Source organism: Capra hircus, chromosome 18, assembly GCF_001704415.2.
Source record: "Capra hircus breed San Clemente chromosome 18, ASM170441v1, whole genome shotgun sequence".
In the NCBI taxonomy this organism is placed as follows: domain Eukaryota; kingdom Metazoa; phylum Chordata; class Mammalia; order Artiodactyla; family Bovidae; genus Capra; species Capra hircus.
In genome coordinates, this window is record NC_030825.1 from 6,297,031 (window position 1) to 6,323,223 (window position 26,193).

A 26,193-nucleotide genomic window follows, 5' to 3' on the forward strand; every position below is an offset into this window, starting at 1 on the left:
AGACCTGTGCAGTGAGACTCACTGCTGTGGATAAAGGTAAACAAGACATGGTCCTCCCCTATAGGAGCTGATAGGCTAGGGGGAGATCCAAGAGAAAGAGATTTTTCAAAAGAAAGAGACAGGAACAGGAGGGAGGAGGAGGGAAGGAGAATCACAGCAGAGTGGAAGATGGTTGAAATGTGTGTGAGTTTTAGGGCAAAGCAAGAGATTTGATGCTTTCAAACTGTGGTGCTGGAGAAGACTCTTGTGAGCTGCTTGTACAGCAAGGAGATAAACCAGTCAATCCTAAAGGAAATCAACCCTGAGTATTCATCAGAAGGACTGATGCTAAAGCTGAAGCTCCAGTACTCTAGCCACCTGATGCAAAGAGCTGAGTCATTGGAAAAGACCCAGATGCTGGGAAAGATTGAAGGCAGAAAGAGAAGAGGGTAACAGAAGATGAGATGGTTGGATGGCATCACTGTCTCAATGGACATGAATTTGAGCAAACTCCAGGAGATAGTGAAGGACAGGGAAGCCTGGCATGCTGCAGTTCATGGGGTCACAAAGAGCGGACACAACTGAGCAATGAGGAGATATTAACTCCACTAGGAATCTCCAGGATGGCTTCCTGGAAGAGGCAGCTTTGGAAGCCTGGTTATCGAGCACCTGCCCTGAGTCTTCTGTGGTGAATCACATCACACATATTGCCTCAGTTGACCCACAGTTGACCTCATTGAGTAAATGTTATCATCCCTGAATTAGAGAAGAGGAATCTAGGGGTCAAGCAGCTTATACAGTAGCTCCAGGACAGAAGTGAGTCTGGGCTCCAAGAGCTCTAGCTTGCTCTGCAGCCATGGATGGGTCTCGTTTCTATGCAATTGTTTTGGTGTCAGAACAAAGAACTTGAGCTTTAGTGACAGGAGGTTTGGGTTTAGATCCCATCACTTCCTGCCTCTAGTATTAGCCTCTCTGAGCCTCAGTTTCCAGCAACTAGCAGGATAACCTTGATCCTTCTGAGTCTGTCTTCATGCTGGGAGTATTTTGCTGGGAGGGTGAAATGAGATGTGTGTGGAAGGTCCTGGCACAGTGCTTGGCAAAGAGCACCCAGCCAGTGAGAGATGCTTCCCCTTCCTTCTCTCCTCGTAGCCCCCAGACCCCCTACTGTCCTGCAGCGCAGGGCAGAGGTTAAGTCTGTGGACGCTGGAGCCAGGCGACGTGGGTTCAGATCTAGTCTCTGTTGTTGCTGTGTGCCTTTGGGTGGTTACATCACTCCTCTGCGCCTCAGTTCTTTCTTCTGGAAGATGAGGATGAAGTGGTACCCTTCTCATGGAGGACGGGATGAGGATGGAATGAGCTGGTGTTTGCGGAGCGCAGAGAACCCTGCCCGGTACACAGGAAGCTCTGCGCAGATGACACTGGATGAACAAATCCAGACTTTTCACCACCTTGCCCCACTGCTTCTCACCTGAGAGTCTGTTCCGTGAGCTCAGTGCAGCCTGAGCAGAGAAAAAATGTAAATATTCACCTTGCCATCAGTGGGTGGGCAGAGCTGTGGGTGGCCGGGAAGTGCCTCTTACTTCCAATCAGTGAAATTGACTTGGGTGTTCAGCAGCCTCATCGAGGCCCCAGGAGCAGAGAGGCTAAACGTCTCCAGGCCTGCAGAGCCTCAGACCGTGCTGATGGAGGGGCGACCATTTTCTCTTCCTGCCTCTCTGACTTACAGAAGACTGTTAGTCACATCCTCACCTACGGGATCTCCCACGCTAAACCCATGGGCTCCAATGCCAACCTCGTCTCAGAAGGGAGGAAGTGGATTGAAGGGAAGGCTGTGCTGTGCTCAGCCATCAGTCGTGTCTGACTCTGTATGTCCCCGTGGACTGTAGCCCACCAGGCTCCTCTGTCCACAGGATTCTCCAGGCAAGGATACTGGAGTGGGTTGCCATTTCCTCCTCTGGGGGATCTTCCCGACCCAGGAATCGAACCTGGGTCTCCTGTGCCTCCTGCATTGCAGGTGGATTCTTTACACCCTGAGCCATTGGGGAGGTGCATAGTCAAGGCTGTAACTGACCAGATTAGAAGAAGGAAGCTTTATAGAGCACTGGATCTCAGCAGACTCTGCACATTAGAATTGCCCTCTGGAACTTATAAAATACAGACAAATAACTAGGCGCCATCCTGGCTTGAAATAAAACATGTGCTATTAAGGTATTCAGAGCATCCCGGGGGCCTTAGCCTCTGAATCACACCAAGTGGAATGGCGCCATGAATGATGAGTGGCATCGGGATCTCCTGGGAGGCTTGTTAGACCTCGATGCCAGGCTCCGCCCCCTGGGGACTCTGATTCTGCAGGTCTGGGGTAGGGGCCTGAGAACCTGCATTTCTAGCAAGTCTCCAGATGAAGTGATGTGCTACTAGCCCCTCACAAGGAGAGGCACTGAGCTGCATAATAGACAAAGCCGACCATCAACCGCAGGCATCATCTACCAGGTCTTCCCAGAGAAATGCATCTACTGCTTTTGGGGATTTAAAAAAAAAAAAATCCATATTTAGACCTTCAGTTCAGTTCAGTCGTTCAGTCATGTCCGACTCTTGGCGACTCCGTGGACTGCAGCACGCCAGGCCTCCCCGTCCATCACCAGCTCCCGGAACTGGATCAAACTCATGTCCATCAAGTCTGTGATGCTGTCCACCGTCTCATCCTCTGTCGTCTCTCCAGTGCCGTGAGACCTTGAGCAATTGAAAAAGGTCTGTCTCCATTGATCTTCACTTTTTTGCTCCTTCTCTGTCTTCTCCCTCAGCCACCGTCCCCTGGAACTTCTCACTGTAGAGATGCTCGGCACATACATGTTACAGGGAGTGTCGTGTGTAGTTCTCGAGTTTTGCAGTGATGAACAAGATAAAGAGGAGCTGATTCTGAAAACGTACTAGGGGAAAACATAGACTGTTCTTTGCTGCCTTTGATGGCGGGTCACATGGATCAGCCCACGCTGTGGGATGTGAATGTGCTCTTCTTACAACAAGTGAGTCAAGTGGATTGTTGAGCAGGTAAATGACAGCACTGATCTGGGGGAAAAGAAGAGTTTCTAAACCTGTGTCTGAATCCCAGTGTGGGAGTCAGTATTGTCATATGAAAAGCATAAGGAGGGCTCAGGTCTCCAATGTACTAAATTTTGTGATAACAGTCATTTATTTCTCCTGGTCCAAATGCCTTTCTGCCTTGACGAAGATGAAAAAGTAAATTGTCGGTTCTGGGAACAGAACAATCCACCCTCACTGTTTCCTCCAGGTGTCTCCTCTATATACCCCCAAGCTCATTCTTTTCCATTCTTTGACCACAAGAATGATTGGTAGTTTCCAGGAACTGTTTAAAATCAAAAACAACTCGTGGAAGAGAGAACCTTAATTCTCTTTTATAAGTGATCTCGGAAATGTCAAGTTAGCAGTAGAAAATTCCATTTTTCACTAAATGTAGGATACTGTGTAAAGTATCATTCTCTTTGGGAGGCTTTTCAAATAGATTTTTTTATAGACCAGCTAAGAACCAGTCCATGTGACCTAGAAATCATGGTGCTGGAGAGACCACAGGGATCAAGTTCAAGTTCCTGTTTTGTCTAGTCTTTCCCTCCACATGTCCGCATGCACTGGAGTGCGTGCCCCTTACTTGCCACACATTTGCAAGAGTGCAGGGTGCCCACATGGTCTTATCCCAGTGGTTCTGTGGTTGGAACTGGCATTCTCACTCCACTGTTTAAGTGTATGACTGGACTTTTAGTAGTCCAGTGACTACTTTATTTTATTATTAATTAATTTATTTTATTAATATCTGTTGCCTCTTTATTTTATTTTATTAATATCTGTTGCCTCTAGAGGAATGCAAGCTCCAAAGTGGTAGGGACCGTTTATAACTTGTTCACCTTTATATCTCCAGGAACTCCCATAGGGTTAGGGTTAGGGTCTAACCTATTAGAGGCAGTCATGAAATAGCCCTCTGATGATGGAATGAGCAACAAAGAAGTGACAAAGAGGCTGAGGTTCAAAGGGTGACTGGGAATCAGCCAAGAGAAAAGACAGGGGAGAGGCTACAGGCAGTGGGCCTGCATGTGCAAAGGTCCTGTGGCGAGAGGGTGTGGTGCTTAGGGAAGACTTGGCACCTTCCCATATGCTCAGCCTGTCCAAAGCTGGAGCTGTGGCATATGAGGAGGAGGCAGAGAACCTCTGTATCAGAGGGGCCCTTTGAAGCCACCTTTCCATCGTCTCCTGCTTACTTGAGAATCTGGTGCTGCACCCTGAATCTCAGTGCCCTGATAGGAGCGCCTATTCCATAATCAGAGTTTTCTTTTCTTTTTCTTAGTTAGAGGATATTACTTTACAATATTGTCATGGTTTTTGCCGTACATCAACATGAATTGGCCCTAGGGATACATATGTCCCCTCCCTCTTGAACCACCCCCCCATCCCACCCCTCTCAGTTGTCACAGAGCACCAGCTTTGGGTTCCCTGCGTCATACAGCAAACTCACGCTGGCTATCTATCTCACATATGGTAATGCATATGTTTCAATGCTTTTCTCTCAAATCATCCCACCCTCTCCTTCCCCTACTGTGTCCAAAAGTCTGTTAATATTTTTTAGATTTTTTTTAATTGAACTTTTAATTTTGTACTGGAATGTGACCAAGTAACAGTGTTGTGATGGTTCCAGGTGGACGGCATAGGGACTCAGCCATGTTTCCATTCTCCCCCAAGCCCGCCTCCCATCCAGGCTGCCACATAACACTGAGCAGAGTCCCCTGTGGTATACAGTAGGTCCTTGTTGGTGATCCATTTTAAATACAGCAGTCTGTACATGTCCATCCCGAACTCCCTCTCTCTCCCCTCATTCCCGCTCCTCCGCAGCAACCGTAAGCTCCTCTCTAAGTCTGTGACTCTGCTTCTGTTTTGTAAACAAGTTCATCTGTAGCATGTCTTTTTAGATTCTACACATAAGGGCATCCATTCTAAATTCTGGTTGAGTGGGTAACCAGAACTTCAGCCAAGCTCGGTCCTAATTCCAGGACAGCTGTGTTAAAAATCGTCATTTAACAAGCTGAACATGTCTCAGGCGTGTGCTAAGCCTGCTACACAGATGCGCCTGCTCCTCCGACCTTCCCAGGTGGCACAGTGGTAAGGAACCTGCCTGCCAAGCAGGAGCTGGAGGTTTGAACCGTGGGTTGGGAAGATCCCCTTGAGAAGGAAACGTCAACCCACTCCAGCCTTCTCGCCTAGAGAATCCCATGGACAGAGGAGCCTGGAGGGCTACAGTCCACGGGGCTGCAAAGAGCTGGACACAAATGAGCAACTAAAACAGCAACTGGCTCCTCAAATTGTTCATCTACTGCGCCCAAATTTTCTGGAAAAAGATCTTGCTTTGAACTGCCAGTCCATTGATAAGAGTGGAATTGCCGAACCGCCCCCTGCAAACAACTTCCTCACAATTATTGGCCCAGGATTTCCCACTGTCTGTGCTCTGCTTGAGGAGACCTCAGCAGCCCTGGGATTTCAACCAAGCTGGTTGAAATCTGTTCACCTATCTTAACCTGAGACAGAGCTATCCAGTGTGGATCAATGAAGCCTTCCAGACTGATGTCAAGGACCCATGGCTTTCTCTAAGATTTCCATGTCAGCAACTTGAGTGCTCAGTGGGATGGACAAAAAGACTGATGGCAGAGTGGTCATGGAGTCAGGGACAGCTGAGTCTGACCCCAGCCTTATCACGTACAAGCGCCATAACCCTGGACAGGTTCCTTTTCCTCTCTGAATCCCCATTTTCAGGTATAAAAGAGAAACAAAGTGTCCTACAAGTGATTTAAGGATTTAAGGCAGCTCTTTAGCCCGGTACCTGGCACAAGGTGGGAGGCAGGAACCACGCCGCTGTTACTGCTCACTGTTAGCTGCAGGGAAGGGAGGCAGAGGCTTGCTGCGAACTCTTACATCCTGCAAGGGAAGGGGAATCAATTGGAAACAAGTACATGCAAATCTCCATTCACTGCTGTTGCTGGGAGACTAGATTGTCTTGTTCACTTTATGTTCTGGGTCTGCAGGTAAATTGCAAAATCCTTTTTATTGAAAATTCACTCCGTCTTCCGCAAATGTTTATTGAGTCCATGCTGTTTGCCAGGCACGTGGGAGAAACTGAGGATAAATTAGATGCTGATCTTGCATTCACCTTGGGAGTTGGAGAAGGGAGGGTACAGATTTTCTATAAATGTGAGGGAGAGCACTTTTCTGCTTAAGTACAGAAGAGTGAGCATTATTTATTTTAGAAAATCACTGAGGATCTTGCAAGGGCCTCTCATTGCCTGAGTGAATTAATTAAGAGTTAGAAGAGGGGTGGGAGTGCTGCAAATAGAGGTGCACTGAACTTGTGTTTCCTACTCATCATTATTCATATAATAATAGAGATTGTAACATGACATATGCTACTTGTACACTGTGCTAATGATATGTGCATTTATATTATATATATGCATGCATGCATGCTCTTTGCAACCCCCGGGACTGTAGCCCACAAGGCTCCTCAGTGCATGGGATTCTCCAGGCAAGAATCCTGGAGTGGGTTGCCATGCCCTCCTCCAGGGTATGGTCCCAACCCAGGGGTCGAACTGGAATCTCTCCTGTCTCCTGCATTGTCAGGCAGATTTTTTACCACTAGCGGCATCTGGGAAGCCCATACGTATGTACATATAATACTAGTTATAGATTGTATAACATAATTATATATACAAAGTTGTCCCTTGGTATCCACAGGACCACACCCCTCCCCCAACAGAAACCAAAATCCAAGGATGCTCAAGTCTTTTATATAAAATGGGATAGTGTTTGCATATAACCTATGCACATCCTCCCCGTACTTTAAATCATCTCAAGATTACTTATAAGCCCTAATACAAGATAAATTCTATGTAAATAGTTGCCAGCATGTGGTACATTCAAGTTTTATTTTCTGGAACCTTCAGGAATTTATTTTTCCAGAATATTTTCAAATCACCAATTGTTGCCTCCACAGATGCAGAATCAGTATTACAGTTAGCGCTGACTGTAATTATATTATATAATATATTTATGTATTATATATTACATTTAGTGCTCACATATATTACATAATAATAGAAATATGTAGGTAACCCAGTTACTTCTGTCACTTCATTTTATTACCACATGTATCTTTCTCTTTAAAATGGAAATGGTAAATTTCTGCTTGGGCCAGAGACTAGAAATGCTGAATGTTAAATCTGTGCTTTATTCCTGCTCTGCAAAGCTGAAAAACAAAGAAATCTGCTAAGTGACAAGGGGCTTCCCCATTACGTCAAACCCCTGTTATTTCTTGTGCATCGATTCAACACATTTTACCAAACACCTGCTCCGTGCCAGGCTCTGCCCTGGGCCCTGGGGTGTGGAGCCCACGAGGCACCGTCTCTGACCCCTTGAGGCGCATGGACGGGGCAGCAAGCAGCCACAGAAGGCAGTGGTGGCTGCTGTCCTGGAGGACGTTCAGTGGTGGCCCTGAAGAGGGGAGAGGTTCTGCCTGGGTTGCTGGAGGACGAGCAGCCTCACAGCAAGCACTGTGAGCTGCAGGAGGGAGTGGACAGCCAGGTCGTGACAGGAGAGGGGAAGCCTTTGGGAAACCGGCACTGTTGCAAGCAGCATGTGGGGCTGCGGAGTAGTCGTAGACTGCGGATCTGCTCCCACAGCCCGTACGACCTAATAATACGCAGAAAAATGGCAATAGGCGTCTTAGAGGTAATGAGCACAAATGCTTATTGAGTGCCCCCTGTGCTAAGCCTGTGGATGCTTTCTGTCCTACAACCCCGCGGCAGCCTTAGAATTTATATAGTATGCCACATGACGCATATACTATAAAATGCAGAGGAGCGGACGGTTACTCAGGTCGCTCAGCCGGGGAGCACAGCACGTCACGTTCTGCCGCATCGTACCCTGGCGGCCTTGGCCCAGGCCCCGACCTCCGTGAACCTCAGCTCCTTCCTCAGTAAGAGAAGGTTGAAGGCTTATTCTGAGAATGCCTTGGGATGAGGGTCAGGGCCACTGTCAGTGATGGCGCAAGGGTGTGTAGCCAGGGAGTGGATATTGGCAAGGCGGAGGCCGTCTCTTAGCGAGGTGACTGGGTCAGATCCCGGGGGCTGGCCTTGGGCGGTCAGGTAAAGGGTGTGCATTTCATCCGGAAGGTGGGACAAGTGTTGGGAAGCCTTGCAGCACACGAGGAAACGTTCAGTGGTGTGCTTGAGGAAAATCGCCCTTCACAGTGCAAAGTCCACGTGGAAACAGCCAGGCCGGTGAGAAGGGTGTTGTCATAGTCCAGGGGAGGGAGTGGCAGTCCCCAGAGACGGTGAGCGGAAGCGACATCTGTGCCAGTCGGAAGAGGAGTTCAGCACGACTCCTAGATTTCTGTCTTTAGCAACGCGTGGATGCTGCAGCTCCATCCACTGAGGCAGGAAATGCAGTGGGAGGAGTGTTTGGGGTTGAATCGTGTCCCCCTGCCCTCGTCCAGTTCATAAATTAAAGTCCTAAACCCCAGCACCTCAAAATGTGCCCTTGTTTGGAGGCAGGATCTTCACAGAGGTCATCGAGTTACAATGAGGTCATGAGGGTAAGCCTTATACTCACAAGACTGCTGTCCTTACAAGAAGGGGGTCTGTGGACACAGATCGGCACAGGGAGAGACCAGTGTGAGGAGACCCAGGGAGAAGACCACCATCTGCAAGCCAGGGAGGAAGGCCGGGTCTGCTCCCTTGCTCACAGTCATGAGAAAGAGCCAACCCTGCTGACGCTGGGAGTTCAGACCTCCAGCCTCAGAACCGTGAAACAGCAAAGTCCTGTTGCTTACACCACCCAGCCTGTGGCATTTCGTGACAGCAGCCCTCGCAAGCTCATACAAGGAGTGACTCTTTTGGAGAGAGCCATGAGTTATGGTTTGGATTGCCTGAGTCGGACGTGTGGTTTCCGGAGAGCCAGGTGAAGCTGGTGAGATGTAGTTCAATACACAACCGTGGGGCTTGGTGGGCCTAGAGAGATGAAGGCGTATCAGGAGTCTGCCGCTCCAGACTCTCTTACACAGTGTGAGGAGGCAGTGTATAATAGGAATCTGAAAAGGAGTTGAGTGGATAAATGGCAGGTTTGCTTAAGGCTTCCCTGGTGGCTCAGATGGTAAAGAATCCGCCTGCAATGCAGGAGACCCGGGTTCGATCCCTGGGTTGGGAAGATCCCCTGGAGAAGGGAACGGCTACCCACCCCAGTATTCTGGCCTGGAGAATTCCGTGGACAGAGGAGCCTAGCGGGCTACGGTCCACAGGGCTACAAAGAGTCGGACACTTTCACTCACTTGCTTAAGGACAGAAGGCACCAGCTCTAAGCTCTCGCCCCAGCAGTACTAACAGTACCTGTCGAATTTTCAAGGATCGTCACATTGGTTGCTGACATTTACACTCTGGCGGGCTATAGCCTACAGGGTCACACAGTCAGACGTGACTGAAGCAACTCAGGACGCATGCACAGGAAGGATGATACCTTTTTTGTTCTCTCAAATCAGGAGATAAAGAAATGAACCAGACTTCCTTGGTAGTTCAATAATTAAGAATCCTCCTGCCAAGAAAAGAATCTGCCTGCCAATGCAGGGGACACGGCTTGGGTCCCTTGTTGGGGCAACTACGGGGAAACTAAGTGGCCCCGGGGCTACTGAGGCCGCGTGCCACGGCTACTGAGCCCGCACCCCAGAGCCTACGTGTGCAGCTACTGGGTGCTGCCCGCCCGGGAGCCCATGCTCTGCACCCAGAGAGGCCGCCTCAACGAGAAGCCCCTCGCTGCAGCTGGAGAGTAGCCCCCACTTGCCACAACTAGAAAAAGCCCAAACGCAGCCAAAAGTAAATAAATAGAATGTTTTTAAAAAGAAATTAACCAAAATACCAAAGCTATTCTTAGAGCAGAGAACTACAGCCCGTCCAGAGTCTCAGGTTCACGGCCATGTTCTGAAATGTTGACCTCCAAGCGAGCATGTCAGTAATGTGTCTATTTTAGACAGCAACTTAAAAGTCCACTTAGCGCGAAATGTCAAAATAAGTAGACAGAGTGGCATAATAGAAAATGGCAGTAGCTGGAAGTCAAGAGACTTTGCTTTGCATCTCAGGTCTGCCTCGGAAGAACTGGGTCACCTTAACCTTTCGGAGTCCCCTGTCCCTGCTCTATAAAACAATGAGGAGGAGGGGGTAACTGGATGAGCTTATAAATCTGACATTTTCTGATGCTCTCAATGTTGCCTTTCATTGCAAATGTTGGGAAGAATCATATTTCCACAAATTGACCTGCCAGCCTGATTAAGTCCACCAACATGAAAATGTAAATAAAATGAGAGGCAGAAATTCATATCACAGATGCCTTTGGTGGAATAAATTCCCTCCTTAATACTTTCTCCCTCATGAAGATGGTTGATGGAACACTGGAAAAAGATAGTATTTGGTTTTAGGATGCATCTTAATTAGCAAATTGGGTTTTACCGGAAGGTTTGTGAATGCATGTGATCACAGTATTTTGTCCACTGACTCAAACTTCTGGCCATACTGAAAAAGGACATGGCAAGACTACCCATTTCTAACTACTTTTGTGATCTCTCTTGAGCCATTTGGTATTTAAACCTCACGTACTGGCTTTTTCTTCATATGGTTGGACATCTCAGCTCTGGGTGTAATAAGCCACTGTGGAGTGCGGATGATTAGCGGTGACTGAGCCCCACGTTTTGTGCCAGGCGCTGACCTGCGTCACACGTCACCTCATTCCACAGCCCGGAGCAGAGGCTGTCAGCCACACCACACCTTCTCTGCACTCGGTGGGGTACAGTTTGCTCACTTAGGGCTCCTAACTGGCTGTGGAAGCACGTTTGGTCTCTAAGGACAAGCCAGACATGCCTAAGGGTCACTGCTGCAGAAGCAACCCTGAACCCATATCAGATGGATATTTGGTGGATAAATACTCCAGCTTCCTCACCACTTGGTTGGGCTAATCCAAGGTGTAATCTGCATTTGCTCCTGGAGTTCCTCAAGGGGACCCAGTTCCAGGTGCCACGGTGGCTGCTGACTTGCTAACACACCCTTTACTGACTGCCTCCATCTCTGTCCTGATATCCTGGGGTTTCCTGCAATCCTAGTCCAGATAAAGGCTGTTGCTTGTTGTTCAGTCTGTAAGTCATGTCAGACTCTTTGTGACCCCACGGACTGCAGCACACCCGGCTCCCCTGTCCTTCACTATCTTCCGGAGTTTGCTCAAACCCATGTCCACTGAGTCAGTGATGCCATCCAACCATCTCATCCTCTGTCGCCCCCTTCCTCCTTCCCTCAATATTTCCCAGCATCAGGGTCTTTTCCAGTGAGTCAACTCTGTGCATCAAGTGGCCGAAGTATTAAAGCTTCAGTAACAGTCCTTCCAGTGAATAGTCAGGGTTGATTTGTTTACTGACTGCCTTCTATCTCTGTCTTAATACCCTGGTATTTCCTGTGATCCTCTTTCAGATAAAGGACTTGCTCTCAAAATCCTTGCCTCAGGGTCTGCTTCTGGGGAATCCAAACTAGGACATCCTCCAAGATCCCTGGGGTGTAGGTAATATTAGTGTTGATTTATAGATGGAGAACCTGAAGTCCAGATGGTTAAATGATCATTGTTATGTCTTGGTACCAGGGTTTTGCTGGCTCTATACCAGTGGTTCTTAACGGGGGGAGATCGTGTTTCCCAGGGGACATTTTTGAAATGTCTGGAGATATTTTTTTAATTCATTTATTCTTTAACTGAAAGGTAATTGCTCCACAGTATTGGTTTCTGCCATCCATACACCAACATGAACCAGCCATAGATATACATATGTCCCCTCCCTCTGAACCTCTGCCCCACCTCCCACCCCCTCCCAACCTTCCCGGTTGTTACAGAGCCCCAGTCTGAGCTCCCCAAGTCATGCGGCAGATTCCCGCGGGCTGTCTGTTTCACATGTGGTAGTGCACACGTGTCCATGTGTCCCGCCTTCTCCTTCCTCCCTACCCCTGCGTCCATAGGTCTGTTCTCTGTGTCCACATCTCCACTGCTGTCCTGCAAATAGGTTCATCAGTGCCTCTTTCTAGATTCCATATATGTGTGTTAATATACAATATTTGCTTTTCTCTTTCTGACTTACTTTGCTTTGTATAACAGGCCCTAGGTTCTTCCACCTCATTAGAACTGACTCAAATGTGCTCCTTCTTATGGCTGAGTAATGTTTCATTGTATATATGTACCACAGCTTCTTTATCCACTCATATGCTGATAGACATTTAGGGTGCTTCCATGTCCTAGCTATTGTAAATAGTGCTGCAGTGAACACTGCGGTACCTGTATCTTTTTCAGTTTGGTTTCCTCGGGGTATATGCCCAGTAGTGGGAATTGCTGGGTCCTATGGCAAAGAGTCGGACACGACTGAGCGACTGAACTGAACTGAACTGATGGTAGTTTTATTCCTAGTATTTTTAAGGAATCTCCATAGTGGCTGTGTCAATTTACATTCCCACCAACAGTGCAAGAGGGTTCCCTTTTCTCCACACCTTCTCTAGCATTTATTATTTGTGGATTTTTTGGTGATGGGCATTCTGACCAGTGTGAGGTGGTATCTCGCTGTAGCTTTGATTTGCATCTAATAATGAGTGATGTTGACTGGAGATACTTGTGGCTGTCACAGCTGAGGGCATACTGCTGGTACCGTGTAGGTGGAGGCCAGGGATCCTGCTAGACATCTCACAATGCACCGTTCAGCCCCCTGCAACGAAGACCAATCCAGCCAAAACAAGGTCAATAGCACCAAGGCCGAGAAATCCTGCTTTTCTCCCAGCAAGACTAGGTGTCGGGCGGTAGCGCTCCTGTGTGACTTGTCTGTTACATTTCACTTCTAGGGCCAAGCTGTGGCTCAGCTGTGCTCCACTGTCCCCAACGTGACTGTCTTTGGAACAGCTTCTACTTTCAAGCACGAAGCTATCAAGGACTCCGTGACCCACCTCTTCGACAGGAATGCAGACTATGTGCAGGAAGTGAAGAGGTAAGATGCTTGTTCCAAAGAGCACCAGGATGGTCCTTGCACTTCTCTCTTACAGAGTTTCTCTCAGTCGTGTCTGACTCTTTGCGACCGCGTGGACTGTATAGGCCCAGGCCTCCCACATTGCAGGAGGATTCTTTACCAGCTGAGCCACCAGGGAACCCCAAGAATACTGGAGTTGAGTAGCTATCCCTCCTCCAGGGGATCTTCCCAACCCAGGAGTCAGACCAGGGTCTCCAGCATTGCAGGCGGATTCTTTACCAACTGAGCTATCAGGGAAGCCCCTTCTTAAAGAACAGGAGCATTCATTTAGAGGAGCACTAATAATAGTCATCAGCTCAGTGGTGAAGAATCTGCCTGCCAACGCAGGAGACCCGGGTTCCATCCCTAGGTCGGGAAGATCCTCTGGAGAAGGGAACAGCAACCTATTCCAGTATTCTTGCCTGGGAAATCCCATGGACAGAGGAGCCTGGCGGGCTCCAGTCCATGGAACTGCAGAGTCAGACACAACTTAGCAACTGAGCACGCACGCGTTCTCAGTGTCATAAGGCCATAATGGTGAACATGCATGTTACTAGCTCTGGGCTATTGCACGTGTAATTCGCTCATCTAACCCTCTCAACCACCTTATCATTATCCCCATTTTGGAGATAAACCCAAGGAACTGAGAAGTTAAGTAACTCAGCAAGCTGAATTGTGATAGCTGCTACAACACTGACCTCAACACAGAGAAGTTTATTTCTCATTCATTCACATAACAGCCCCAGGGGATGTGGACTCCAACCTGGGTGTGACTGAGAGCCACCAAAGGACCACGGTGGTGACAAATGGGATGCGGGTTTGGCACAGTCACTGGTGCTGCAGGTAGAATGAATGGGAGACGGGGGGAGTCTGAAGGCAGAGGCGTCAGTCTGCGGGCTGTTGCCGTCTCCACGGGGGAGACTTTGGTTTATGACGGGATCCGTATTCTGCCTATGATCCTGAAGCCGTTGATCACGGCCATGTGCACGCCAACACAGGGAATCAGATGGCACACTCAGCTGCTGCCACACTTGCCGATCATCTGTGGGCCTCCCCCTGCTGATTCTCAGCATTCAAGGCTGATTCCCAGGCTCTGCTCCACTCGCAGCCCCTGGGAGGATGCAGCCAGGTCCCAGAGCCACTGTTTATGTATTTTCAGTCTCCAGCACAAAACTGTAAGCTACAAAAGATTAGGTTGTCTAGCTAGCATCATAACAAAGAAACCACTTTCTCCACATCCCTGATTAAGATGAAAAATTGCAGCACTTCAAGACAGGAGATCTGGTTGCTTGAAGTGGTAGATTTGGACCAGATTAGGTGAAACCTGGTAAGTTTCTTGGAAAGGAAAGCCTTCTGATGGTCTGAATTCCCCTATCTGTTTTTAGATTTTGAATGGGGAGATCTACATGCTATTCAAGGTTGCCCCAGTATTTCCCATGAGGTGTGAAAAGAGAGCTTAAAAGCTAGATACTAGAACTTCACCATCCATTTCTCAGATGTCCAGCGATCGCAGGCATTTTATAAAAAATTTAAGTATAGATGATTATATTTTCCAGCATAGGTTATTACAGAATACTGAATAGGGTTCCCTGTGTTCTACAGTAAATCCTCGTTGCTTATTATTTTATGTATAGTACTCTGAAAGACTTTCAGAGTATGTTCTTGCCTGCTCTTATACCCCTCGGGTGGTTCTTTATCCCTTTTTTTTTTTTTCTTTGGCTTGCCGGGTCTTCGATGCTGCCGCTCGCAGGCTTTGTCTAGCTGCAGCGAGAGGGAGTTGCTCTCTCTGGTTGTGGCTCTCGGGCGTCTCGTTGTGGTGGCCTCTCTTGTGGAGCACAGGCTTTGGGTCAAAGCACAGGCTTCAGGAGTTGCAGCCCTCAGGTGCAGTGGTTGTGGCACATGGGCTTAGCTGCTCTGTGGAATCTAGGATCTTCTCGGACCAGGAATTGAACCCGAGTCTCCTGCTTCGGCAGGTAGATTCTTTACTGAGTAGCCACCATGGAAGTTCCTTCCTTTCTTTGACTTGCATCTTTCAAGCTGTGATCGGATCCCTTCCGTCCTCTTTTCTTTCATCCTCTGAAGTGATGTTTTTGCAAGCATCCTTTTCTCTGTTCCTGCCCTGACCAACTTGACTTAGTAAGTACCAAGTATCTGTGGTGGGCCAGGTACTCGGCTAGGGCAGCAGATCCAGCAGAAACCACCCTGAGAACTGCTGTCTTCAAGGGGCTTAGAGTCTCAGTGGGGAAGACAGGACAAAAGGTATTGAGAGGTTCACTGCTTCACACTTCTGGTGTGCACTCTGGCGGAGAAGTGCACGGTGCTAGTGAAATAAGCGCAGGCACAGGGGGAAATCCGAGGCGTCATCCACCAAAGGGTGAGATGTGGGCTGAGAGCTGAGGGATGCAGGTCAGGCCAAAGCAAGAGCATCTGTGACCAAGGGGAGTGGCGTGTGCTAAGGCCCAGGGTCAGGAAAGACGTGGTCAGTTCCAGGATCTGCAAGGAGACCAGTGTGGCTGGAGAATGTGGTCAGGGGATTTGGGAGGTAGGAGCAGAGGAGAAGCAGGGGATGGCAGCTCTTCTGAAGAGGTGACAGTCCATACCAGGGAGCCTCTGTGGCCCCCACACCCCAGGAGCTGCACCATCCCCTCATCCCCTCCCTGCACGTGACCTGCTCCCATTAGCCCCAAATTGACGATTTCTGCTGATGTCAGAAAAGGGGAAGATAACAGCATCTGAGAGTATCTCCTCCGACCACCATCCTGCAAACATGACCTCCAACACGTCCTTGAGTTTTTAAATAGAGATCCTAGGATTAGCCTAAAAATGACTTGAGAAGTCACAGGTACATTTAAACTCTCTGTCCCACGAATCCTACCCTCAGGAAATAATCCTGAAGAAGATCAAAGCCACAGGTCCATATCGCCTGTTGCAGAGCCAAGCGCTGCTTCTGCCTCGCTGTAGGCGCCCAGGATGGACCGCCAGGGTGACTTACAGCATCGTCTGTAATAGTGAAAATTCAGAACCAGCCCCCATCAACAACAGAAGGGAAATGGCTCGGTAGATTACACTACACCCACACACTTGAGTATTATGCAGCCCCTAAAAAAAAAATGCTAGTTATGAAGACTCTGTCAGAAAATGAAAAAAATATCCCTAGTAGCATATTGAGTGAAAAAAGCAGTATGCCAAATTCCAGCTACACTGTGATCACAGCTTTGTATAAATCCTTGGCGTGTAAGGACATAAAATGAAAGGGGAAAGAAATCCACCCACTAAGATGCGACAGGAGTGGAATGCAGAGTGACTTTGCCTTCTTTTCTGATCCATGGATATTGTTTTTTATACAATGTTGTGTATAGTCAACTAGAAAAAATAATAGCGTAAAATTTCTTGGGACGGAAGTTCTTTTATCAACCAGTCCGTCAGTCTGCTTCTTTTGAACATGTCTACAGCCTAGAACCAGACATTTTAAAGGGAATAGAGGGAAAATACTTATAACACAGACCTAGCCTTTATGTCTCTCCTCCTTCTCTTATCAGGAGAGAGATGAGTATGCTCTTTGTTTCAGGAGATGAAACAAAGTGGAAGAGTTCGAAGCTTTGAATTATGTGCATCTGACTGTAAGGGCTTTAAAAATAAAGAGGAGAGAAAAAAAGACCAGAGGGAGCACAGAGGTGGACAGCCCCCACGTGGGAGCTCGAAGACTGGGAAGTCTCTTAGTCCGTAGAGAGAGGTGGGGAGTGAGTCCCACACCAGGTCTGCATCAGTCCTCTCGCTCTTTTGAGCATCTTAGTGAGACCACTTGATGTGTATCCAGCAAGACGGAAATTCCACATCTTACAGATAAAGAAACTGAGGCCAAGTGGAAATTAACAAAAGCCTAGCCAGCAGGAAAGAGCAGAGAGAAAACAATAGAGAAAGGATTCCTTCCTAGACGTGGTTTTGCTAAGTGCAGGTGGGAGGCATCGGCAGTGAACTTTTACTAAGCAGCCTACTGTGTGCCAGGCACGCTGAAATCGCCTCACGCCTGTGTCATGAGTTCAGAGGTGATGGTTAAAGCCGTGGCACGGATGAGTTCTCAGAGAAAAGGGGATTCTGAACGAGAAGATGTGCAGGAGAGCCAAGGACCCAGCTGGAAATGGAAGTTACGATGATAAAGGGGAATTGATCTCTTGATTGACAAAGTCGAAGGGCCGCTTACCAGTAATGACTCAATGGCAAAGGCCACCATTCAGGAGAAATCCCCCACTGATCCGAGTGGGCAAGAAGCAAAGAGGCGTCACTTTCAGGAAAGGAGCAAGGGACTGCGGACCAAGGACAGACAGACAGGAAAATCTCGGATCAGCAATCCCAAAATATCTTGCTGCTGAATTTGGCACAGAGAATCTCTGAGCTGGGGCTATTTCTGTTTGCTTCTTAAGTCTGCAGAGACTTATGACAGCAGGAGAAAGCAGAGGAGGAAGTGCTGCCTTTAACTCTCTGCCCTCTCTGTGTTTATGTAATTATGCAGGCAGGGTGGACATTCCCAGAAACTGGGGCCCTGGGGGCGGCTCAGAAATGAGGGTGGTCTCTGTGCCTCTGACGGGCTGCGTAGCTCTGCTTCTGATATTCATGATTGTTCCATTTAAAGATGCTGCTAAGGTGCTTGTCAATGGAAGGATGAGCAAGGGAGGACCTGACTTAAGCCTCCCTGTGGAAAGAAAGTTGTTCAGTGTTAGTTGCTCAGTCATATCCAACGCTTTGTGACCCCCGTGGACTGCAGGCTGCCAGGCTCCTCTGTCCGAGGGATTCTCCAGGCAAGAATGCTGGAGTGGGTTGCCATTCCCTTCTCCAGGGGATCTTCCCAACCCAGGAGGCGAACCTGGGTCTCCTGCATTGCAGGCAGATTCTTTACCGTTTGAGCCACCAGGCAAGTCCCTACTTGCAGGGCCTGAGCGTTTTAACTAGCCCCAGTGTTCAGTCTGATCCACTGACTGGGCTTCTCATGGCTAAACAAGGGGAGGGAGCGCTTTTCCATTTTGCAGCTCTCACCTGAAGGAACACTGCTGGCCCTTAAAGGAGCAATGTCTGCTTGCAGGTTTGACTTCTATAACCAAACTGGGTCAGGGCCCCCAGGAATGACACCAGCCTGTACCCAGCTTCTCATCCGCAGAATCCATCTCCTCCCTTCCCTTCACCCCGCTGCACCACTGACCTTCGAAAGGATGTGATGACAGCAATGTGCAGCTAATTTGTGGCTTATTTCAACCTCTGTGCATTGCCCGACTCTCTGCTCAGCCTCCACTGGGAACTAGAAGGGGCAGTGGTAGTCACCCCGGGCTGGCCACAACCACCTGACGAAACCTACTCCATCTCTGAGGCTCTCACTTGGCGTCCGGTTCAAACCAGGCCCTCCTATTTCCCACACAGTCAACTGACTCCACTGGGCCTCAGTTTCCTCATCCATCAAATGGGTATAACAGTGGCCCTGAGTCTCAGGATTGACACGAGGCCTCATGAGATGAGACTTAGTGCTGTGCCTGGCACACAGTAGGTGCTCTTGAATGTGGGGCTTCAGGAATAGCTAGAAAGTCAGGGTGTCTAGGGTGGCGAGTCGGAGGTGAGGATGGGGAAGTGGGCAGAGCATATGGTCACGTGTTTCTGTGGGTGTTCCCTGCACTTCTGCAGAACCGCAGTCCAGAGGCTAGAGCTGCAGGCCGAGGCCAGGCAGCCAGTGCAAGGAGCTGGGATGGGCAGAGGGGAGGCTGTGGGCCCACGAGCAGAACGTGGATGTGAGGAGCCCGGACAGGGAGTGGGGAGCAGAGGACAGGCAGGGCCCGCGGGGATGCCCCGGAAGGTGTGAACAGCCTTGTGTCGGGGAGGCCTCTCCTGCACCTGGGTGGCACCCTGCAGGCCGAGGGAAGGGTCTTAGGGAAGTGAAGCTCACGGGGAGGACTTGGTCCAGGAGGGCGGGCTAGGAGAGGCAGGGCAGGCTCTCACTTCCACGGGAGGGAGCAAAACTGGCCGGTGGACGTGGGAAAGGGAGGTGCGCAGCTCCCCAGCAGGCGGCTCCGCCCGGCCTCGGCAGCGTCTGTGCCGCCTCCCCGGCCTCTCCAGCCCCGCTGTGCAGCAGGCCCCCTCCCCTTTTTTTATTTTTTAACATTCTAAACAGCCTTATTTCAATTAGTGTACAAACCAGAAGAAAAGAACATTTACCAAGGAAAGTTTGTAACCACTTTTTTCTATTATTACACACCATGAAAAATTCATCTTATAGTGGTTCAGACTTTGTACTTTTTTACATACACATTTGTTTCATGCACATATGCTTCTGCATGTTTATGTAAACTCACACACCCTCACTCACATATTTTAAAAATATGTAAATGGAAATAAAAGTTTGATGAAATGAAATGCCCTTACTACAACTTGTTATTTTTTTTCATCCCAGTCTCCTCTTTTATTCCTCCCCACCCTTTCCCCTTTGATGGCCGTAGTTTGTTTAATAAGTCAGTGAGTTTGTTTCTGTTTGTAAATAAATCCATTTGCACCATTTTTTAAAATTCCACATGTAAGTGATATCATATGATACTTGTCTTTCTCTTTCTGGCTTACTTCAGCTGGTATGATGATTCCTAGGTCCGTCCATGTTGCTGCAAATGGTGTTATTTCATTCTTTTTCATGACTGAGCAACATTGCCTTGTGTCTGTTTGTGTATACAACATCCTCTTTATCCGTTCCTCTGTCAGTGGACATTTAGGTGGCTTCCATGTCTTGGCTATTGTAAATAGCACTGCGATGAACATTGGGATGCATGTATCTTTTTGAATTGTGTTTTTTCCAGACACATGCTCAGGAGTGGAATTGCTGATCCTATGGTAGTTCTATTTTTAGTTTTTTAAGAAACCTCCATATTGTTTTGCCACAGTGGCTGCCTAATGTTCAATGCCACCAAAAGTATAGGAAGGCTCCCTTTTTTCCACACCCTCTGCGGAGTTTATTGTTTGTAGACTTTTTGATGATGACCATCCTGACTGCTCTGAGGTGATACCTCATTGTAGTTTTGATTTGCATTTCTCTAATAATTAGCAACATTGAGCATTTTTTTTCACATGAAGCAATCAGTTTTGATCATTATGGAGAGTTAATTTTTTTTAAGATTTTAAAAAATGAATCTATTTATTTTAATTGGAGGCTAAATACTCTACAATATTGTGGTGGTTTTTGCCATACATTGACATGAATCAGCCATGGGTGCACGTGTGTCCCTCATCCTGAACGCCCCTTCCACCCCCCTCCCCCTCCCATCCTCAGGGTCATCCCAGGGCACCGTCCCTGCACGCCCTGTCTCATGCTGTTCCCTCTGCCTGGGACCCTGTTACCGCCTCTCTTCACCCACATATCCGCTCCACTTGCCACTTGTCACTTCCCCAGGGACGTCTTCTCTGGCAGGCAGACCCTCAGTGTAGACGGTCTCATGGCACCTTTGCGGCACTGGACCCCATTCGATTTCAATTTAATTTTTATTTGTATAGTTATTGATTCATATCTGCCTAAAGTAAGCTCCAAAAAAGGGGGAGAAATCGAATCTGTTCGGGTTCACCACGACATCCCCCATGCCTAGGGCAGTACCAGTGCTCAGTATTCAATGAACAAATTAATTACTAATTAAACAGTAAACCAGGGGCTTCCACAGTGTGGAACTGAAATCAGCAGCAGCAGCTGGGAACTTCTTAGAAATGCAAATACTTGGGCCCCACCTCAGACCAAGTGAATCCTAGAGCTGGGGCGGTGGGAGAGGAGGGGGATCGCAATCTGTGTCTTAAAGAGCCCCCAGGGAGATTCTGACACACAGGTTTGAGATCCACTGGCCTAATTTTCTCGATTCAGTTCAGTAGTTCAGTTGTGTCTGACTCTTTGCAACGCCATGGACTGCAGCACGCCAGGCCTCCCTGTCCATTGCCAACTCCTGGAGTTTGCTCAAACTCATGTCCGAGTCAGTGATGACATCCAACCATCTCATCCTCTGTCGTCCCGTTCTCCTCCCACCTTCAATCTTTCCCAGCATGAGTCAGCTCTTCGCATCAGGTGGCTAAAGTATTGGAGTTTCAGCTTCAACATCAGTCCTTCCAGTGAACACTCAGGACTGATCTCCTTTAGGATGGACTGGTTGGATCTCCTTGCAGTCCAAGGGACTCTCAAGAGTCTTCTCCAACACCACAGTTCAAAAGCATCAATGGCTAATTTACAGATGGAACTTGAACGGACACACCCATGAGATCAGCCCTCTACTGTGTAGAAAGCAAAGCTGATCACCTTGGAAGGGCCTCTAATGGGCTGGGGTTTGGACAAGGCCTGAGGGCTTTTAAAGGGTGCACTCTTGTTAAGACTCAGCTCTTGCGGGCATAAGGTCACCTTCGCGTCTGAACCCTGAAGGTGCCTGTGTAATTTCCTAGTTGGTGACCCTGTGGACATAGCTGGTGACATCAGCTAGTGGGGGTGGGGGTAGAAAAACTGAGTGACGTGCTAAGACAAGATAGCCCCTGCAAACTCACAAACCTGAGGAGATGCCTTTCCTGCCATGACTGGTAACTCCTTGGGCAAGAATATTTTCCCTACACATCTCCAGAGAGTTCCAGTCCTACAGCCCCTCCTGCATAACCTCTTTTCACCCAGGAAGCCCAGTGTTTATTAAGCGCACGAGGAAGTGAATTGCTAAATGTTAAATAAATAAACAGATGAAGGAATCTTCCTAATAGAGGACAGATGTGGATTCCCTCTATGCTGGAACCCTCCATCACTGTAGGAAGATCCCCTCTATTTCACTCTCTTCCTCTGAGAGTGTATTTATACGTTGAACCTGGAGATTGGACAAGCAGAAGTTTGCAAGTTAAATTAGTGTGCCTTTATAGATTCACTGAAGAGGGAGGCGCAGAAGGAAAAAGGCAAACCCTGCTAGACTGGGAAGCCCATGAGGACAGGGGACTTGCTGGTTGTACCACTCTGTCTTCAGCACCTTGGACAGAGTCGGGCACGCGACCCAAGCTCCACAAATATGAGTTGTTGATTGACTTCCAGAGTGACTGTTGTGGCTGGCAATGGGCCAAGCATCACGTTTGCCATCTCACTTCATTCCTAGCACAGAAAGACATGCTAGGTCCACTTTCCAAAGGAGAAAGCTGAGGCTCAGAGACGTTGAGTGAGGTGGCTAGACAGACTGTGACCTTCCACGCTGGCACCACCAGCTGGGTTCTTAGCATCCTCCAGCTTGGTGAAATTCTTCGAGATGGACTCAGGAGGACACCTCTGCCTCCAAGGCTTCTGCTGTACGTTCTGATGCCCACAGAGCTCTCTGTGTTCCTGAGAGTCAACAGTATGACATGGGAGGGGAGAGGGACTGACAGTTTGTTCCCTGACAGGTTACAATATTTTACTTTGTCGTCTCGCAACTTAGAATCTCTGCGGAAGGAGTGGACATTGTTTTGGATTGCCTCTGTGGGGACAACACCGGGAAAGGCCTCAGCCTTCTCAAGCCACTGGGGACCTACATTTTATACGGTGAGTGCTCAACAGAAGCGGGGGGCAGGGAGTGCTTGCAAAAGCTCTGAAAGATGAGATGTGCTGATCTGTTGGCAGAATAAGACGGGGGTGCTCTCAACTTTTTCATGTTTTCTGTAATATTGCTATCGCCGTTCACTGTTTTCTATTATAAAAGTGCCCACTGCACTATTATCCTATGAACATGTCTCATTCTAGAAAAATAAAGCAAGGCCAAGCCAAGGTAGTGACGAGATGGAACCTGACCACAGTAGGTGGCACAGGAGGGAGATACTAATAGCGTCAAAGAAATTTCCAAAAATGAAGCAATAAGGGACCCACAGGAGGATGGAGAGGAGTGGATAGGATGCAGGTGGGGGTGGGGATAAATGGGAAGATCTTCATTACTGACAATGAAGTTGCAAAGTACAGAATTCCCTCCTCTAAACTACTCCTGTACATGCCAATCAAGACAGAAGCTCCGAAGTGATGAAGTCCACGTCTGCCTCTGCATTCACGTATATGCTCTTGGGTCTGGGGGGATTTATGAAGGACATCTGGGAGAGGTTTCCTCCAGCAGAATGAGACCCCAGAGCCTCCTCGTTCTCTTTTCTCCCTCTTCTTCCTCGCCTCCTTGTCTTCCTCCTCCAACACCACCTCCTCTTTCTCCTCCTTCCCCTTCCCCTTCTTCTCTTTGTTATAGGCATAGAAAACAATTTAAATATTAGTCTCCACAAAGGAAAAAAAAACAACATATCTGAAGCCAGATGTCACATTCCAAAGCCAGATGATCTTAGGGTTCTCCAGTGTGTGAGATTTTTGGCACTCTGTCCCATGGGAATAGAGTAGAAAATTGAGCCTTAGTTCTGTATAACTCAGGAAAAAAATACTGAATTCTGTACTATTTGCTGAGAAGTTTATAAAAGAGATCTGTGAGAGGCATAAGTGGTCAAGCATCACTTTGTCATCATCAGATCATTGTGACAGAAAGAGAAGGAAGAAGCCTTCATTGCTGGGGTATTCTGGCATTATTAGTAGTGGCCATGCATTAAGAGCTGAAAGTTTTCGGAGGCGGATGCGTAACTTTTAAATTATTGCTACTGATAAGAGAAGCTAAGAATGTCAACATACACTCTATGGATACTGGCTATGACTGACGTGTGAGTCAAATGCAGATGAACGCTTTATCCATCCTTGCTCACGTCCTAGTTCTGTTTTCTCGCCTTAGTTTCACGATGTCATTCTGGTGAAATACAGCTTGATCGTATCACAAGTATCTAATTCGTTATATCAGTTACTTGACTACTAAGTAATCAAAGCCTGGTTCTGTGATGTTTGTATCCCATCAAAGCCCTGCCATAAAAGTAGAAGCAAATTCACCAATGCCAAAGAAGTGAGTTTAAGGTAGACATTGTTTTTTTTCATTTACCGGTCCTCTGAGAAGATCTTAGTCCCAAATCTATGGGGACAAAGCAGAGGAGTTGTTGAAAAGGCACCAATATTGTACAGTATCCTCACCCTCCACCCAACCCAGAACCCAGGAGGGGCTCTTTTCTTTCTGCGCGAGCATCTTAGGGAAGCTTCCCTAACTCAGCTTCCTGTCTTCCCTCTGAATATCACTTGTTCTCACTAGCAAAGCTCGGTTACCTACACCTTTGGTCTCAAATGGTTTTCTCCTTTCTGCCCAGACCTCTTTGGAGGTAACATATGAGTCACACCATTTCCTTGGCTTCTGAGCCTGTTTCACCCTCACCTGTTGCTCTGTACCCTATATTTCCATCCATCTAAATTCTACTAGCCTGCCTCTCCCCACCACTTACATGCCCAGTCAATGTCATCTCCCCAAGCCTCTCACTCACCAAGGAATCAAATTAAAACCATAAAGGAAGCTCACAAATGAGTTCATTTTTCAGTCTCCAAGAACAGAGCCAGCAAGACATTTTGGCGGCCCATCACTTTATTAGCATGTTGGCTTAAATCACATTTTTGCCACATGACCAATTTTCCCAAGTGATGAAACGGTCTCCTTGAGAAATGTTACTTCCTCTTTGATCCAGTGATACTTAGCTAAAATTGTCAACTTGATACCACCCACCCCCTCCATTTCCCTCACTTTTCCAAGGCTGAATTAAATTTCTTTTCAAGCTCTTGACAGTTCAGGGCCAAACAACTGCCATTCTTCCATGTGAACCAAGAGATTGATTTTCATGAGCTTGACTTAGGAGTCTTCCCTCTGCAGGTTCATCCAACATGGTGACTGGAGAGACCAAGAGCTTCTTCAGCTTCGCAAAATCAGTAAGTATCCGTGCGTCTAACGTACGAGGGTGGTGCGGTGCTTGGCATGCTGTACGCTCTTCTAAGGACATGGACCTGATAGCTAGCTCTTGTTCATCTTTCGTCTGCATCATTCATTTGCAAGACAGCCTGTGTTCCCACCCTGCTCGTTACACACGGTCAGGACTGACTTGGGGCGCTTTTGTTCAAATGAAGCAGAGAGGTGAGAGAGTCAGAGAAACTCCAGAAAGCTTTGTTTTTTATTTCAACATAGATTGTTGGTGTTCTTAATCACTGGTCAAGAATAAACCTAGCATTAGTGAAGTTTGTTTTGGTCCATGGAGACACCAGCCTTTCAGTTTGGCTTCTTTCTAATTGGGTCTCCAGGACTGCCTGACATCTCTCCATATCCTTATTCTACTGGCCTGGATATACAGTGGGACCTCAAATTTTCGCAAGCTCCTGGGGCAGTATTTTAATAGGGGCAAGTGCTTGAACCACTAGCTTAGATGCTCATGTTCTGAATACAGTGGATACTGTGTCTGCAATTGAGAAGCCACGTTCCGGGCACATTCACTGCTTCTCGAACCTGCTCAGGTCTGCATTCCCACCTAGGGCTACAGTTGCTAGAATTAAACTAACTTGGACTTGAACCTGCATTTTTACCCCCACACCCACAACAAGGAGTCACAGCGCCTCATCAGAGCTTGCCTTCATCCTCTCTCCTCTGCCCTCCCCAGCAGCCAGTGAGGTGCTGATGGACTCACTCACTTTGTGAGCATCTTCTGAGCACCTACTGTTTGTGGCACTGTGCCACGCACTGGGTACCGCAGTGAATTAGGCTGGTGCACTTGATGTCCTTGGGAGGGAGGGAGACAAGCTGAAATAAGTAACACATATTAATAAGATGCTTGTCAGAACATCTCTGAAAGGGGTGAAGATAGGGTGTTGCAACAGAAAAGAGCAGGATGGGGTGGAGGCATTATGAATAGGGCAGTCAGACAAAGCCGGAGCAAGGGGTTTAGAATTTACTCTCAGCACGACACTGTGGAGGTATCCAGATGCCCTCAAAGTGCCAACTCTGATTGCCAAAAGCTTTATCCACAAATGCCCCCTGATTCTGGAGTGATCAATACTTCCTGCCCGGAGGGTGGAATGAAAGGGCCTCTGCTTGCATTTGAACTTCAAAGTTCAGGTCAAGGATTACGCAGCCACGGGATAAACAGGGGAGCAAGAATGGAGCCTAATGAAGGATGCTGTCTGGATCATGTCCCCTGAAGACAGGCTTTGTGTCCCTGGCAGCTGTTTC

General features: G+C 48.1%; 1 protein-coding gene across 1 annotated transcript in view; it reads left to right on the plus strand.

Annotated features, from left to right (window-relative positions):
* Positions 1-26,193, plus strand: part of VAT1L (vesicle amine transport 1 like) — a 169,972-nt gene that overhangs the window by 64,899 nt on the left and 78,880 nt on the right. Inside the window, exons 4-6 of the mRNA XM_018061742.1 lie at positions 12,933-13,075; positions 22,528-22,631; positions 24,850-24,905. Of these exons, the coding sequence (XP_017917231.1) occupies positions 12,933-13,075; positions 22,528-22,631; positions 24,850-24,905 (303 nt within the window). The remainder of the gene's footprint in view (positions 1-12,932; positions 13,076-22,527; positions 22,632-24,849; positions 24,906-26,193) is intronic.